Source organism: Uranotaenia lowii, chromosome 3 (assembly GCF_029784155.1).
Source record: "Uranotaenia lowii strain MFRU-FL chromosome 3, ASM2978415v1, whole genome shotgun sequence".
In the NCBI taxonomy this organism is placed as follows: Eukaryota; Metazoa; Arthropoda; class Insecta; order Diptera; family Culicidae; genus Uranotaenia; species Uranotaenia lowii.
This window is the reverse complement of record NC_073693.1, coordinates 142,538,971-142,556,347: the sequence shown is the minus strand read 5'-3', so window position 1 is coordinate 142,556,347 and position 17,377 is coordinate 142,538,971. Positions and strand designations below refer to the sequence as shown.

General features: G+C 37.4%; 1 protein-coding gene across 6 annotated transcripts in view; it reads right to left on the bottom strand.

Annotated features, from left to right (window-relative positions):
• The window catches only part of LOC129757691 (la-related protein Larp4B), a 79,054-nt gene that overhangs the window by 43,641 nt on the left and 18,036 nt on the right, over nt 1–17,377 (bottom strand). The window contains exons 1-3 of one of the 6 annotated variants that reach the window (XM_055754979.1): nt 3,542–3,938; nt 1,892–2,081; nt 714–1,695 (exon numbers count right to left, since the gene is read on the bottom strand). The exons of 1 other annotated variant lie outside the window; for it this stretch is intronic. In XM_055754979.1, coding sequence (XP_055610954.1) covers nt 714–723 — 10 coding nt within the window. In that variant the 5' untranslated portion in view covers nt 724–1,695; nt 1,892–2,081; nt 3,542–3,938. Of the gene's footprint in view, nt 1–713; nt 2,082–3,541; nt 3,939–17,377 lie in introns of those variants that run through there. 4 more of the 6 variants (XM_055754978.1, XM_055754975.1, XM_055754977.1 and 1 more) reach the window with 4 other exon arrangements.

The window sequence follows — 17,377 nt, the reverse complement described above, 5'->3', positions numbered from 1 at the left end:
TCGGCTGAAATTTAGTGTTTCTTATTTTAAGAAAACAATGATGCCATTTTTTTCAAATTACATCAGCTTTGCAATCCATTTTTCAAGATTTTTCTTCTTACTTCAGACAACTCTGACGGTTGATTGATTGAAAAGTAAGATTTTTACATATAAAATTAACAGTTTTTGTGGTCATGATCTTAGAATTTATTGAAAAAGTATTTCTAGTTGAATTTAAAAAAAATCTAGTTGAATTTCACATTTAAGCTACGCTAGAAGAATTCCAACATTATGGATTTTGTAACAGTCGATTGAGAAACAAAAGTGATACAGCAGTTATAATCAGGACAGGTCTTTTAGGGAGTAGACAGGCAAATAAACCTGGGACGGAAGATAGTTGAAAGTCAAGGTCGTAAGCAGTGAACTTAAAGATAATTTTACGTTAAATCGTTTGAATAAAGCTGGCGGTGACAAACCAATTTTGAAAGACATGTCAATAAATGGCAATCATATTCAATACGGTCAATTAGACTTATTTAGATGTAGACGTACTTTTAACTGCTAATTTAGGTAGGTCCATATTCGATCAGTCAAGTTAAACTTTTGTTTCAAGACATGAGTCCATGTAAAATGGTATTAAGTTAAAGAACGTCTCAATGATGAAATTTTCAAAAAAAATACTCAAAATTAACCTTTTTAACAGTAGATAATTCTAGCGATGAATCATAACTTACCGGTATCCATATCTTGTGTGCAGTTCACCTTCGATTCTGATCTTGACAGATCCTGTTTTCAAAGAGGGTTTCCCCAAAAAACCGTGACTTTATCCTTCCTTTGCAAGGAGGAGCACAGAAAAAGGAGACGAGCGCTTCCTGGGCTGGGTCCAGTAGCCAGACGTGTCTCGCTCCACCAAGGCCTTTTACATGTGTGTGCAGTAGTCGATGACTTGCCTGCTTCTAGCTACTACTTTTTCTATCGACATTCGACGGAACGTAAAGAAAAGTCCATGCAGTTTTTCTGTAGCTTTATTTCACACTCTTCCCGTTTGCAAACCGAAGACAGTGTGATCACCTACTTTCCGTACAAACTTTTTTTTCTATACCTGATAGAATTGTTCGCACTATTCGATTCACAAGTACAAAAATTAACCACAAGATAGCCAACAGATGTGTTAAACAAAAAGAAACCACTGATTATTCTATTATCACTTGATATTTCGCCTCTTCTTATTTGCTTTTATAACCACTTGTTATTACCGATTCGCTCTTTTTCTTCTGGCTGAAGAAAATTCACTTCGAAATCACACAGCACGATTTCACCGACACTTGCGATGTTGATTCCCGCTGAATGAGTGTGTGTTTCAATTATTTATTTTTCTTTAACAGTATTCGTTAAGTGAATTGACGTTTTACAACGTCCGAGATAGTGCAGCTATTTCGTTCGCCTGTGCGGTTCGTTTCACTCTTGCAGCTTAATGTTGTTATTTCAAACTCTTCTCACTCGTTGTAGCAACTTGGGTTTGCCTTTTTTCTGTTTCTCTCACACTGACAGCTCGATACACTGTCACTTTTGACTTTTTCCACCTTATTTTTGCTCTTTCATTCAATCATTTTATAATAATTCAATTTTTTCTTCCACTTCTACAGCTACTGTGCTTCGACTGGTTGCTCAATCAAAAATTATCTTCCATTGAATAATTTTTTTTCCACAAAATGTCTTGCAGGAGTACAGAAAATATGGATTAATTATTATTGCAAACTGATCAGATTCGCTCACATAATTCAAGATCCAATATGTCTACCGCTGCCACATTGATTCTTCATGACATATTTTTGCCTTGACCACATTTTGTTCAAATATCACACCTATCTTCCCAGGAGTGACGAGCTTATGAAATAATTCGAATGATTACCGTAAGAACACTGGAGATAATCCTGATTAACACAATTTCTGCAATGGCCGAGTTCCGGAAACCATGTGTCGCTTATCGACACAACGATACGACATTCGTTGCCGTCGTCGTCAACTCAACTGTCCACTTTCAGTGCCAGTAAAATTCGTCCATCAGATACGTGAAAAAGAGCTACCATCTGAGGGCTGTTCTGAAACCCACAACCACCAATGAAGGAAAATATCGAAAAACCAGTGATGCCAACATATTTTCCAATTATTCATTTGCTTATGCAATTTTGTGGCTGAGTTTTAGAAATGCCTCGAATAAAATTTTATAAGAGTTCTTTATAGAGTACATATTTCCCGAGACATATGGCGGTAGAGTAGCTTTTTGTTTTTGTTTTGAAAAATGTAAACCCCAACTGGTCGCCATTTTGATTTTTGATGATAAGCACTGTTCAATGGTTTTTTTTTAAAAACTTCTTTAATTAAAAGCATCAACATACCTTCATGTCTTAACTTGTTATGAATTTACAAATCATTAAATAAAGAATTAATATTCTCCTCACCAAGGTGCGCTTGCAAAACCACTACAATTGAATTGCCAATTTTATTTCGTTACTATCTGGTCATTGAACATGCGTCATGTTGTTATGTTAACCCTACCACGATATGCCGAGAAATTGTAAACATGAGAAATCAGCTGTTCGTCTGACAAATGGGGAAATGCCTTATTGCTGAGATCAACTTATGCATTACCATGCATGGTAGATGACTATTATATCTAGCGACACTGCCTATCCGTGTATATTTCATATGGGACCGGCTTGCGATCATTTGTGCAATGACACCTAATGACTTGATGTTTTTTCAATGTTTATCAGAACAAAGTACTGAAAATAAAGTTTTTCCCTGATACTATAGATAAAATATAAGTGATTCCAGCGATAAACTGAAGAATGATAAAAAAGCAAATGGGACGAACTTTGCCATGAGCAGCAGTAAAGCGGGTCTTACATTACACCACATTTGTACAAATGCGATGAAATTCTGTCGCTGTGGATACTATTTGCATGGCACTCCTTGCATGAATGCGCAGTCGGTTAGAGTTAAATCAGCCGAGATCGAAATTTTTCTGCCTGTACAAATTTCAGGCCGTTAACTCAGCTCTTACCGGGGTGGATGTGGTTTATTTATTTAGTTGCTGTTTTCGCCAACATTTTAGCGCTAAATATGTTGCGTGGTCGGGCATACATGCATGCAGTCGTCGTAGAATCATCGAATTTGCACACGCCATTTGTGTAATGTATGGCGGCCTTGAGATAGTTACCTTACAGAAGGAAAACTGGCTAATTCCTATGCTATCTGGCATCACTGGTTTCCCACACTGCGAAGTGAATTCCCCTTACCCACACACCAGCTAAGCTAGCTGTCAAAACGAATATTCATTCATAAGTCTTTCTCATTTGCCCATTCATAACCACCGGATCATTTCGCTCTGTCACTCCCGCGGCTTACTTGGATTGGTAAGCATACGGTTTTTAGATTCCCAGACACCTAACTGGCACTGTAACTTTCCAAAAAAAAAAAACTGCAGGGAGGCACGTTTTCATCTGAAATTTTGCCAACCCCACAAAGAACTACCATATCCGGGATTGAAGCAACTTACTGAATAATGACCTTCTCCAACGTTGCGGTATACATAGAGTACGGTTAAACCCAATTACACGATTATGAGTCCCAATTCTTCCTACTTGAACGGCATTAAAAATATCCTATGAAAAAAAACACAGAATGAAGAGGATTTTTCAGTGCGAAGAAAAATGTCTTCCATTCAGCCTTTTGCTGTCGGCAGCTCACGGCGAGGATCAAAATTCACTTTACCGCAAGTCACGGCTTTTACTCGGCACCAAAATATTCACAGCGGATTCCCCGCGGCCACCGGAAACAACTAGTGTCCCTTTGATATTGCAACCGCACTTTCACGAAGGGTAAAATTTCGATTTTATTTGCAGCTTGCTGCTAGTTGGGCTGACTGCCACTTCGAAAAATCACCACACGATACAAAAATCACCAAAATGGCCGCGCACAGCAACATTCGATGGCGAGAGTGAGAGATCCGAGACTGGAGTCTAGCGTTGCAAGAGAACAGTTATGAACGAAAAGTTTCACTACTGAAAGTAAATTTTACAGCTCAGAATAATGTAAATCAACCGACCGAAGATAACGAATTCCAACTCAAATGGATTCAAAAATAAATCATTACCATAACAAAATTTTAGGTATGATCAATTCTATGCTAGAAATGTATGTCAACTCTCTCTTCGAGGACTGCTGAATCGGAGATCTTTCTTCATCTGCCAGCATTTTAGGTACACGGAAAATAATAAAAAGGTAAAATTTACCGAGTTAGCAAAGGTGAACGCTCGTGAAAGCCAAAAAGGTAACTTCTACCTCTTCGAGGTGAAACTCACCTCACAGCGAGGTAAAATTTACCTGAATCGAGGTTGGAAAAAAGGTACAATTCACCGAGAAAAAAGGTGAATCCAAAAAAGGTAAATCTTACCTCGTAGCGAGGTGAAGTTTATCTGAATTGAGCTCAATAAAAAAAGTATAATTCACCTAGAAAAAAGGTAAATCCAAATAGGATAAAACTTACCTCTTAGCGAGGTGGAATTGACCTGGATTGAGCTAAACAAAACGGTACAATCATCTCGAACAAAAGAACTATTTGCCGAATCCGTTAATTGAGGTTAAGCTGTTTTGTCGTTCAGAAGGGAAGTTTTGTTTCGTGTCAATATGGAAAAATCGGAACAGAATTGTAAGTGTTTTCTTAGCTATTATTTAGTTGTGCTGGTTCTCATCATAATAATTTGTTTTTATTTCAGATCAGCCCAGCTTCGAGGTGTATTCCACGTCATCCTCCAGATATCATTCCGGAAAAGCCGGACCTGACTGGATAAGTCGCCATTATGGCGCGGAAGAACGCGAAGCCAAATTGCCACGAGCCTGGCGAAAAAATGACTTACCTCAATAATTTTTTTAAACAATGTGATATATTTAAAAAAATAATATCATGAATTGTCCCTATTTATTTTTAAAATAAATATAAATTTTTGAATGAATTTTGTTTTCATTTTTATTGAAGAAACCAACCAAACCAACTAGCATTTACCTTTCAAATCAGTGAATGGGAAAACGATATTATTTACTATTTTGCTAGGTGAATGCGAAAAAGGTAAAATTTACCATTTTTCTAGGTGAATTGAAAAAAGGTAAAATTTACCTTTTTGCTAGGTGAATGAAAAAAAGGTAAAATTTACCTCGAAAGAGGGGTGGAAAAAATTCACCTCGCAAAAAGGTAAATTCTACCTTTTTTTTATTTTCCGTGTAGAGCTGGTAGAGCTGCATAAAACAGCATGAAAGATGAAAGCACATTCTGTTAGGGATGCCAGGTGGATTTGTCAAAAACCGGGCACCGCAAAGAAAAAATCAAGATTTTTCAGGATACCACTAGATTGATGGAAGGAAATAGTTTGTTCAGGGCCGTTCAGATACCACGTGGACATAAAGTTAGATTTTCGACCCACTCTTCCCCCTCCGTGGACAAGGATGGACATTTGGAAAACCCCTACCCCCTCCCCTGATGTCCACGTGGACAGATTTGAAAGTTTTTTTTCTAAATCTAATTTATTGCCTTTTTGTTATTGGTTAATTTTGAAAAAACGAATAAGCATTTTCTAATATAAAATAATTTTAATAATTTTTAATTTCTAAATTATCATATTTATCACTTGCTTTCAAGTGGCTACTAATCGTTCAAACTTAAACTGGAAAGCTTTGCAATTTTAAGATTTTGATTTAACATCTTAATATTTATTCACCTTTAGAAAACGCTTTGTAAGTATGTATGTCCACGTGTACATGATCCAAACACCTACCCCCTCTCTGTGTACAAGCGTGGACATTTCTATACACCCCACCCCCAGTTGTCCACGTGGTATGTGGACGGCCCCATTGCCTTGCGCGGATTGCACAAAGGCGAAATACCAGGTGCTGTAGACGCCTTAATTAAAGTAACAGAAGTGAGCAGCTTCTTTGCTGGCCTGCAGTTTGCATATAGAAAAACATAATAGATATCATCTGAACCACAGTTTATCATCGGTGCAATTAAATGATGTGGGTTAAACTAGCTTATAACAAATCTTTTGGATGTTTCCATCATTTAAATACAAAATCTATTGTAATCTGGGTTGCCAGGTGCCCAGATTTGTCTGTGAAACACAGACTTTTGACCCTTTGTCAGACACAGATTTTGCCCAGATTCAGTCAGGGTGCCCAGATTTTACAGACTTTTGAAATTGAGTGATGAAATCAATATTCATGTATCGGATATGATTTGCAAGTGCCAGATTATACTATGAATCTCGCTTGTATGCATTGGTATTTCACCAGTCATACATTTTTTTTAAAAATAAATCAGTCTTAGTAATATACACAGTAAACGAAAATTACCGAGTTCGGTAATTTTTTTACCGAAATCCTAACATGTGGAGTTCGTTAAACCGTTCGGTAATTTTTCTCATGGCAGAGAAGTGACAGCTGTCAAATATTACAGACCTTTTTCGGTAAAACTTTACCGAACCTCGGCTGATCATATCTAAGATCATCTGTCAAATTATGACAGTTGTCAACGTGACAGTTTGCTATATTACCGAACAACCGGTATTGTTGAACCAAAATGCCTGTAATTATAACCGAAAGGTCGGTAATGTTTAAAAGGAAAACAATAAAAGCTCGGTAGTATATACCGAACAACTGGTAGAATTTACTGTAATACCTTAATAAATTACCGAAAACCTGAAATTATTACCGAAATACCTGTAATGTTTACCCAATTATCTAGAACTATTACCGAAATACCGTAATTTTTTTACCGAAAAGCTGCAAATGTTTGGTTTTATTTACCGAACGACCGGTATAAGTTACCGAAATACCTGTAACTATTACCGAAATGCCGGTAAATATTTCGGTAAGTTACAGAAAAATCGGTAAGTTTTACCGAAAAACCCGTAATTTTTACCGAAATTTCAGTAATTTTAACCGACATACCGGTAATATTTAACGAAAACTGTAAAATTTTCGGTAATTTTTACCGATACCCGTAAAATGTTCGGCACTTTCAGCTTACACAGTAAACGAAAATTACCGAGTTCGGTAATTTTTTTACCGAAATCCTAACATGTGTAAATCGTTAAACTGTTCGGTAATTTTTTCGGTAAAAAATAAACGAACATCGGTAAATAGACTCTTCATTTACCGATGTTCGTTTATTTTTTACCGAACAGTTTAACGATTAACACATGTTTGGATTTCGGTAAAAAAATTACCGAACTCGGTAATTTTCGTTTACTGTGTATGATACATGCAACCAAAAAACGTTTGATAATTTTAGCTTACGATGCTGTGCTCGAATCGAATCATCCCGCTATGTGTGCACACAGCGCATCATTACCTAAAATTACCATACGCTTTATGGTTTTCGGAAGAAATTACCAAAAATTTGACAGTTTTCGGTAAATATTACCGGAATTTCCAGAAGGCGCCTTGAGCGAAAAACCGAGTTAGTTTAAAACATTTTTTTTATTGCCTTTTAAAACTCTTCGGATTTTCATTTTGATCGTCATCGAGCTCGGATTGCCTCTGTAGAAATAAGAGAAAATCGTTACAATAAAATTTCGACACGGAACAAATGTAACTAAACTTTTACCTTCTTCAGAAAGGAATTTGATTCCTTGGAACGGTGTTCCGGAAGCTTCCTTGGCAATCCACTTCCCCACCGGCGAAACATTATTTTCCTGCTGCTCCAATGGAACCACAAATATTAAAGACTTTGACTTTATTGCCGTACTCCTCGGAGCTGCTGCTGCTGTCGCTCGGCGAGCTATCGGCGTAGGTCTTCTTGTTGGGACCTGCTGCCCCTTCGCAGCTGACAAAATGTGGACCGGAATGAGCCGCTAAACTGGCCAAATCTCCCCCACCTCAAGATAAGGCTCCGAATGGAAACGGGGTGCAATATGTGTTTTGTTTGAATTTTTTACAACACCACACACGCGAAACCCAAACTTTAAAAAATGGCTACGAGTTTTTCAGCTTCTCGCTCGAGCACACGATCAAAGTTGAGGCCATTTATTACGACTGCAAGAGAGCGAAGGAAAATGTAAAAAAATGCCAGAAAAGGACAAACGCATTTTGACGTTTGTCTTGACAGCGGCAGTTTTCAGTTTTACTTTACAGTTTTCGGTGTTTTTTTACCGAAAACTAATTGCGAAGAGATTTGTTTACATATTAATGAACGAAGTTCGGTAGGGTGATAGCTGATTAACGAGGCTCGTTAAAAACAAGACGTCAAGTTGATCAATTACCGAAAATATTCGATTACAGAAGTGTTTCTGTAAAAAAAATTACCGAACTCGGTAATTTTCGTTTACTGTGTAGTTCTGTTCTCAACACGAAAATAACTCGAATACAAAACCACATAAATACATTACATGTACGTCTCTGTGGTCGAGTGGTTAGCGTGGTACGACGGTAATCGCTGGTCCATTGATGGCATGGGTTCGATTCCCATCCCGGTACTGGGTGTTAAATGTTAATCTTAAGTTGTCCGCGTCATTTATTCAGTCTGTAAAGCCTAAATCGGCTAAGACGGTGTATGTCTTTTTTTATTACCTTCACATTGCATTCTTGCGCGACGATAGATTCCAAGGAAATGTGGATGCCGGAAAGCTGTCGAAGACACTGCAGAATGGAACATCCAGAAGGTGCAACGGTTTTTGAACATCCGGAAGATTCTTGCAGATTCAAAATCACAGCGGAGGAAGACGATAGCGGACTCTAAAGCGGGCCATAGACTACACAAATGGCGTGTGCAAATTCGATGATTCCACGAAGATTTGTTTTTATCTATGCTCGCCCACACACGATACAAACAAATTTCGCGCGAACACAAACGATGGCTGGCGAAAACAGCAACAGCAACAAAAAAACACCTCCATCATGATTGGGGCTGAGTAAATGGCCTGAATTTTGTACAAACAGCACCATGCCACAGAGGGTGGTTTGTACAAAATATTTCGATCCGGACCGATTTTAGGCGGGCCATAGACACAAATGGCTTGAGCAAATTCGATGATTCCACGACGATTGTTCGATTCTACACTAGCCCACACACGATACAAACATATGTTATATTATATATTTCACGCGAGCACAAACGATTGCTGGCGGAAACAGCAACAACAACAACAAAAACCCTCTCAACCCCGACTGGGGCTGAGTAAATGGCCTGAGTTTTGTACAAGTAGCACCATATACCATGCCGCAAAGGGTTGCTTGTACAAAATCGTCGATCCCGACTGATTTCACTCAAACGGTTTGTGCGGTCATTTAAGCAGTGCCATACATGATACAAATCGTATTTACAGCGGCATAATTTCATCGAATTTCATCGCATTTGTACAAATGTGGTGTAGTCTATGGCCCGCTTAAGAATGTATTACTTTGATTTATTTTTACTTCTTCTCGACTTCGATCTCTGGAACAAGAGACCCCTCGAGCTGGGTCTGAGGGTCTGCCTGCTACTGGGTAACTGTGAGGACGTCGCGGACTTTCGAATGTTCACCTTACTGATATGGGCTATTGTAATTAATGGAAAACTATTTATTGAGGATATTTATTAATTTTATTAAAGAAAATGAAAAAACCAAAACTATTTCAATTCTAATGTGTTTATTGTAAAGTGTATGTGTGTGGGGTGTGTTTGCGCAAACTTTTGGTACGTACCGCTGCTCCTGATGACTACGATGACGCTGCTTTCATTCAAAATGGCGAGCTCGTCAGCTCCTATGCCACTCTGACGTGCACCGATGGAAATCTGTGCACCGGAACGATGGGTGGGAATGACCAGTCCGATAATAACGGTTGGACCAGGTCGCGTGGAGTTCTGCTATGCTAGGCGCTTCTCAAATAAGCGTAATCGACTGACCCATGCTGGCCCGATTGGTCAAGCCGAGAGAGGCCCTCCTTGGGAATTAGGACCCTCTTTGGTCCGAGGGAATCCTCCTTAATAATTATGGCCCGCAGACCAGAGGATGTCGATGATCCTTTACGGGTTAGACGTAACGGAAGCAAAGTCCGTTAGGCCGTGGGAGTGTGACGGGTGAGTTAATTCAATATTTAAGAACAACCAAAAGGTCCTGTGGACGTATAAAAAAAACGTTACCAAATTGCATAAACGCTGCGGCAACTTTCCAGCATACTAATGCTTCTTGTAAGGCCTACCTGAATGCTTTCAACAGCCTGCTACTTCCAGTATCACTTCCACCTTTCAAAAAGACTTTGAATATTTTCCAACTCACAACTCCACTTGAACGTTTTGTCACACTCGCCGCCTAGATTCAAATGGCCGAGTATAGCCAGGGAAACCGCCAATTTTTAAATCAAAATGGGGAGTTGATAATGCAGAGTAAAATATATTCCACACCCATGTTCCACACCTTTTTCTTACTCCGACAATTTTCCTAAGTCCCACATGTGTTCTTGTGTACAGTGTGTTGACAATTTTCAGTGTGTTGAAGAAAAATTAAAATTACAATTCCCAACTAAACTAATAACAATATTGACATTCTAACTAACAAATTTTAGCAATGTGAACGTTCACTCAATTATTTACACTGAAAATCGAAAATACCCAAACTTGAGAACTGCCACCCGCCAAACCAAAGTTCAAGATTGACAACTTAAGTTTGTGAAAAAATCACAGCTTGCCAATACGCCAAACTTGTCCTTCAAGCGAAGAACTGTTTTTTTGGGGGGTTTTTGTTGTAAGCGCATCTTATACTGTTACCTCCATCGTGGCAGATTTAGGTTTGGGGGGTAAGTTCAAAGCGAAGAACTGTTTTTTTTTGGGGGATAACTTTTATTCCCGCTTCATTCGCAGAAAGTTTCGCATATACGATGATGTAGCTGCCTCTCTCAACAACCTTTCGGTGGTCGAGCGGTTAGCATCCTGAGATGGTAATCGCAGTGCCATTGCATGTATGGGTGTGATTCCCGTACCTGTAGTAATTTTTTTTATTTTGATTTCCATTTTATTGCGGTATCAGATTTTGGGGGATGAGTTCTCCTTTAAAAGCTTAACTTTGGTTTATGCCACCAATAGCCAAACCTGTAGGGAGGGAGTTTCATTCGTGTTGGCGGGGAAAGTTCTCAAGTTTGGGTATTTTTGAGGTTCAGTGTAAACGGCACCAACAAAAAAAACATAAAGATTTTGTAACGAACGGTTACACTTTGCACCGCCCCGGCTAAAATAAATGATTAAACTAGTTTAATTATTTATTTAAACGTTAACAGACAGCCTCATTATTTAACTGACGTATCCAAATTTCATCCATCCAATTACAAAATCAGCTTTTGCTCCCCTATCGACTAAAACTAGCCAAACGATTAAAGACATCTACACAACAAGTAAAAGGACGTACAATTAAAGGTCAAATTTGAATTTAAAAATTTGCCATAATATAAAACGTGCGCTAACTTAAATATGCAGAGTTTCTAAACACATTGAGGTGAATTTATTTTTTTATGGTAACCGATAATCCATTCCAATCGGTTATCTTGCTCCTCTTTATTATTGTTCGAGTAAACTATTCAGTGATTGCTCCGGTATCATCGCGCGTGGACGAGTTCAATACTACGGCCGTTTAATTTTATAAAAATAAGTTGAGTATTTATCGATAAGTGTAAAACGCGGACAAATTGGAAATTTATGATAACTATGCATGCGGAATCGACAACTTTTCAGTTGTACTACGCCTCTCAAGGGTTTGTACCTTACGGCTTCATCAACTGTATTATCCTCTCACTTTATTTACCTTAAATAATGAGCTGCACCTCTCCTTTCAGGAGTACGTGCCTCAAACCTCCATCGTCTATTCTGCCCCTCTCAGGGGTTTGTGCATTAAGTCATCAATTGTACTGCCCCACTCAGGAGTTTGTACCTTATCGCTTTAAAAAATGTACTGCCTCTTTCAGGAGTTTGTACCATACCACTCCATTAGAACTGACCCTCACATTGGCGTGCACTTTATTTTCTCTGAAAGTGTACTACCCCTATCAGGTTTGTACATATCAGGTGTACTTCAAAAATTGCTCTGCCCCTCTCAGGGGTTTGTACCAAGCAACTTCATTAATTGTAGTGCCCCTCTCAGCGGTTTGTATCGTACACTTCCATTGTCTGTACTGCCCCTCTCAGGGTTTTGTACTTCAAATCACCAGCTGTACTGCCCCTCTCAGGGGTTTGTACGTTATCACTTCAAAAATGGCACTGCCCCTCTCAGGGGTTTTTTTACCTCACAACTTCATTAATTGTACTCCTCCCCTCAGGGGTTTGTACCGTGTACTTCCGTCGTCTGTACTGCCCCTCTCAGGGGTTTGTACTTCAAATCATCAGCAGTACTGCCCCTCTCAGTGGTTTGTACATTATCACTTCAAAAATAGCACTGCCCCTCTCAGGGGTTTGTACCTCACAACCTCGTACATTTTCATCGTCTGTACTGCCCCTTTCAGGAGTTTGTACTTTAAATCATCAGCTGTACTGCCCCTCTCAGGGGTTTGTACAAAATCACTTCAAAAATTGCACTGCCCCTCTCAGGGGTTTGTACCTCACAACTTCATTAATTGTACTGCCCCTCTCAGGGGTTTGTACCGTGTACTTCCATCGTCTGTACTGCCCCTCTCAGGGGTTTGTACTTTAAATCATCAGCAGTACTGCCCCTCTCAGGGGTTTGTACATTATCACTTCAAAAATTGCACTACCCCTCTCAGGGGTTTGTACCTAACAACTTCATTTATTGTACTGCCCCTCTCAGAGGTTTGTACCGTGTACTTCCATCGTCTGTACTGCCCCTCTCAGGGGTTTGTACTTTAAATCATCAGCTGTACTGCCCCTCTCAGGGGTTTGTACAAAATCACTTCAAAAATTGCACTGCCCCTCTCAGGGGTTTGTACCTCACAACTTCATTAATTGTACTGCCCCTCTCAGGGGTTTGTACCGTGTACTTCCATCGTCTGTACTGCCCCTCTCAGGGGTTTGTACTTTAAATCATCAGCTGTACTGCCCCTCTCAGGGGTTTGTACAAAATCACTTCAAAAATTGCACTGCCCCTCTCAGGGGTTTGTACCTCACAACTTCATTAATTGTACTGCCCCTCTCAGGGGTTTGTACCGTGTACTTCCATCGTCTGTACTGCCCCTCGCAGGGGTTTGTACTTTAAATCATCAGCTGTACTGCCCCTCTCAGGGGTTTGTACAAAATCACTTCAAAAATTGCACTGCCCCTCTCAGGGGTTTGTACCTCACAACTTCATTAATTGTACTGCCCCTCTCAGGGGTTTGTACCGTGTACTTCCATCGTCTGTACTGCCCCCCGCAGGGGTTTGTACTTTAAATCATCAGCTGTACTGCCCCTCTCAGGGGTTTGTACAAAATCACTTCAAAAATTGCACTGCCCCTCTCAGGGGTTTGTACCTCACAACTTCATTAATTGTACTGCCCCTCTCAGGGGTTTGTACCGTGTACTTCCATCGTCTGTACTGCCCCTCTCAGGGGTTTGTACTTTAAATCATCAGCTGTACTGCCCCTCTCAGGGGTTTGTACATTATCACTTCAAAAATTGCACTACCCCTCTCAGGGGTTTGTACCTAACAACTTCATTTATTGTACTGCCCCTCTCAGAGGTTTGTACCGTGTACTTCCATCGTCTGTACTGCCCCTCTCAGGGGTTTGTACTTTAAATCATCAGCAGTACTGCCCCTCTCAGGGGTTTGTAGCTTATCACTTCAAAAATGTGTACTGCCCCTCTCAGGGGTATATATCTTACCACTCCATTAATTGCACTGCCCCCCTCAGGAATGTGCACCTTATCTCCTCTTCAATTGTATTGCCCCTCTCAGGGGCTTATACCGTACATTCTCATAGTCTGTACTGCAACTCTCATGGGTTTGTACCTTGGATCGTCACTTGTACCGCCCCGGGTTTGCACCTTATCACTCAAAATTAGACTGCCCCTTTCAGGAGTTAATTCTTTCATTCTCTTTCTCTAATTTTTTATCATTTTTTTTTATACTCCCTTTTCCAATATTTCTTATTCCATTTTCTTTTTTTCTCCTTTCACATTCAATCTCTTTTTTTTTTTTGCCATTCATCCTACTATACCTTCCTCTATACTCTAGATTCAGTTTTAAATTTCTCACACTTTAAATTATTTTCTCTCTTATGTCCATTCTATTGAAGCTCTACAATGTATTTCGTTTCCTGTATTTCATTTTTTATTCTTATCTTTTTTGTTTGGTCTTTCAAATTGTCCATTTCAATTTATTTTTTTTGCTGTATTTTTGCCCTCCATTCTTCATTGGTACGTTTCTTTCCATTATTGTCATACTCTCTTATCTTCTGTCATCTTTTCGTTTTCTCTGTACACAGTATTTATTTTCTTATCTTCAGTCCTTGATTCTCCTTTTTTTGTATCCTAATTTTTTTTCACACTGCCTGTTCGAATACTTCTTATTCTATTTTCTGTTCATTCATCTAAATTCTTTTTTCTAGTCTTTCATCCTGCTTCGTAATTTCATTCTCTTTTTCTCCTTTAACATTTAATCTCTTTTTTCAAATTTTGAATTTCTCACATTCCAAATTATTTTCTCTCTTATGTCCATTCTACAATATATTCCATTTCCTGTATTTCATTTGTCATTCTAATTTTTTTTTCATTTGGATTTTTCCAATTGTCCATTTCAATTTTTTTTGCTGTATTTTTGCCCTCCATTCTTCATTGGTTCTTTATCTTTCCATTATCGTCATACTCTCTTATCTACTGTCATCTTTTCGTTTTCTCATTACACAGAATTTATTTAGCAATCTTATTCTATTTTCTTTTCATCCATCTAAATTTTTTTTTATCCTTTCATCCTTTTCAGTTATTTCATTCTCTATTTGTTTCGCTCATATTTTTTTTTCTTTTAATCAATATTTTTCCTATCTACAAGAATTCCCTTTTGATTTTTTAAATTTTCCATCCTTTCTATCATTCTTGTTATTCAATAATATTTACTGCAATTTTCCAATTGTTTATTTTCAATTTGTTTCTATAAAGGCTCCATTTTTTTCAAATTTTTTAGTTTATCAGTTTTCCCTTTTCTATTATTCCTTTTTTTAACCCTCCAATTGTTCAATTTAATTTTGTTCTTCTAGAGCGCTTCTTTTTTTATTATTTACCATTAAAATTTCTCATTTTCGCGATATTTATTATTACATTTTTTCGCTCCATTTCCATTCTTTCTTTGTTTTATACTTTCAACTTAGGCATTTTCTCCATTTTTCATTTTCCATCCTTAACTTTTCAATTCATATTTTTTTTTACTTTTTTTTTCAAACACGAGTGTTTTTCCTTTTTTTTTTAAATTATTTAATCATGTTTTTCTTTTAAGCTACCTACATTCCAACTTTCTAACCTTTTTTCATTTGTTCTATTTAAGCTCGCCATTTTCCGTGCTCCATTTACCGCTCTGTATAATTTATTTATACTTTTCCGATATTCCTCATTCAATTTAATTTCGCTCCTTCGCCCATTTTCCTTTTTCTCTTACATCAATTACATTATTCTTTTTGAATCAACTTTATTTCAACTCTTCATTTGACCACTTTCAATTTATTCTTTTGAAATGCTTTTTTTTATTTTTCATAATTCCCTATTCATTTTCCATTCTCTTTTGTTTTAAGCCTTTTAAGCTACTCCTTTCCCATATCCTCTCTTTCTCATTCTCATAATTTTTAAACTCTATTCCCTTTTCTCCCTTATGTCCTTTCTATACAACATTTTCACTTTTTTTTCTTTTCAAATATTTTTTTATTCCTTTCTCATTCGCCTTCCTCCCTTTTCTCTATCTTCCATTTAACATTCTCTATTTCTCGAACATTTCAAATTCTTTCTTATATTCATTCCAGTTTTCTATACACGGTTCCAGTTTATTTATTATTTTTTTTTTCTTTTCATCCTTTAACACTTTTTTTAGATCATCTTTTTGTATCTTTCCAACGGTCTCTCTTTCAATTCGTTCTTCCAAAGTTTAACATTTTTTACTGCTTTTTTTTTATTTTTCCCAATTTCACTATTCCACATTCCACTTTAGTTCTATTTTTCCATTCTTCTATTTTTCTTTCCTTCCATCCTACTCCTTTTCCAGATCATCTTTATGTAACTTTCCAAAGGTCTTCCTTTCAATTTGTTCTTACAAAGTTTTATTTTCTTTTTATTTATTGTTTATTTTCACTTTTTTCAATTTTACTACTGCATATTCCACTATTGTTCTCTTTTCTCATTCTTTTATTTTTCTTTCCTTCCATCCTACTCCTTTTCCAGATCACCCTTACCCCATCTTAATCACATTCCATTTTTTTTCCTTTAATGACATTTTTTTTGCAATATTTTCTATTTTAACTTTTCAATACATAGTTCGTTTTGAATTTTCTTTATTTTAACTCTCCAATTGTACAATTCCCGCTTGTTCTTACAGGTGCTAAGATTTAAATCTTTATTTGGTGCACTATATTTTTAATTTTTAGCTTTCTCTTTCTCACACACAATCATGCGCTTTTGTAATTTTTTTGCCCATTGATCATTACATTTCACATTTTCTATTCTCAAATCTTCATTTTATTTCCCGTCTTCTCCATTTACGGAATCTATTATATTTACTTTCCTCATTTAAATTTTCCTCAAGTACATCCCAAGGTTCGGCTCTTCATCTCCAAATCCTCATTCGTTGTACCAGTGCCAAATCGATAACTTCAATCAGCTCTTCCTGTTTCCACTCCCAACCACTTTTCTTTTCAAAGTACTTCCTTTTTATGATCATTCGGTTTTTTCATAGTTATTATCCATTCTTCATTTTTTTTTTTAAATTATTTATTCTCGATTTTTACATTCCCTTATTTTCAGTTTCGTTTCTATTTCTTTTTCCCTTTTTTTTTTTTTTATCGAATATTGGTCCTCCGTTACCCTTTCTTTTTATTCAACTTTTCTTTGGTCAGACTCTATTTTAAAATTTTAATTCATTTTGTTCTCCATTTTACCGAATCCTTTTTTAACCTCTTGAATTCTTAGGTTTTTTTTTTTTTAAATGTTCACGGTCTTACTCCCTTTATTTCGTGATCCATTTTAAATTCTTCGCTAACTACAGTTTATTTTCTCTTTTCCACTCTCATTCTATAACCTTTTATAAACACTTCCTTTTCCCATAGGTAATTTTACATTCTTTATTTGTAATTCCCGACATTTCTCAATATTTTTTAAAATCCACAAATCCTTTTGGGGTTTTTTTTTGTGTATTCCGTGATCACAGTTTTTGTAAATTTATTGTTCACAAAACAAGTCTACTCAAATTCT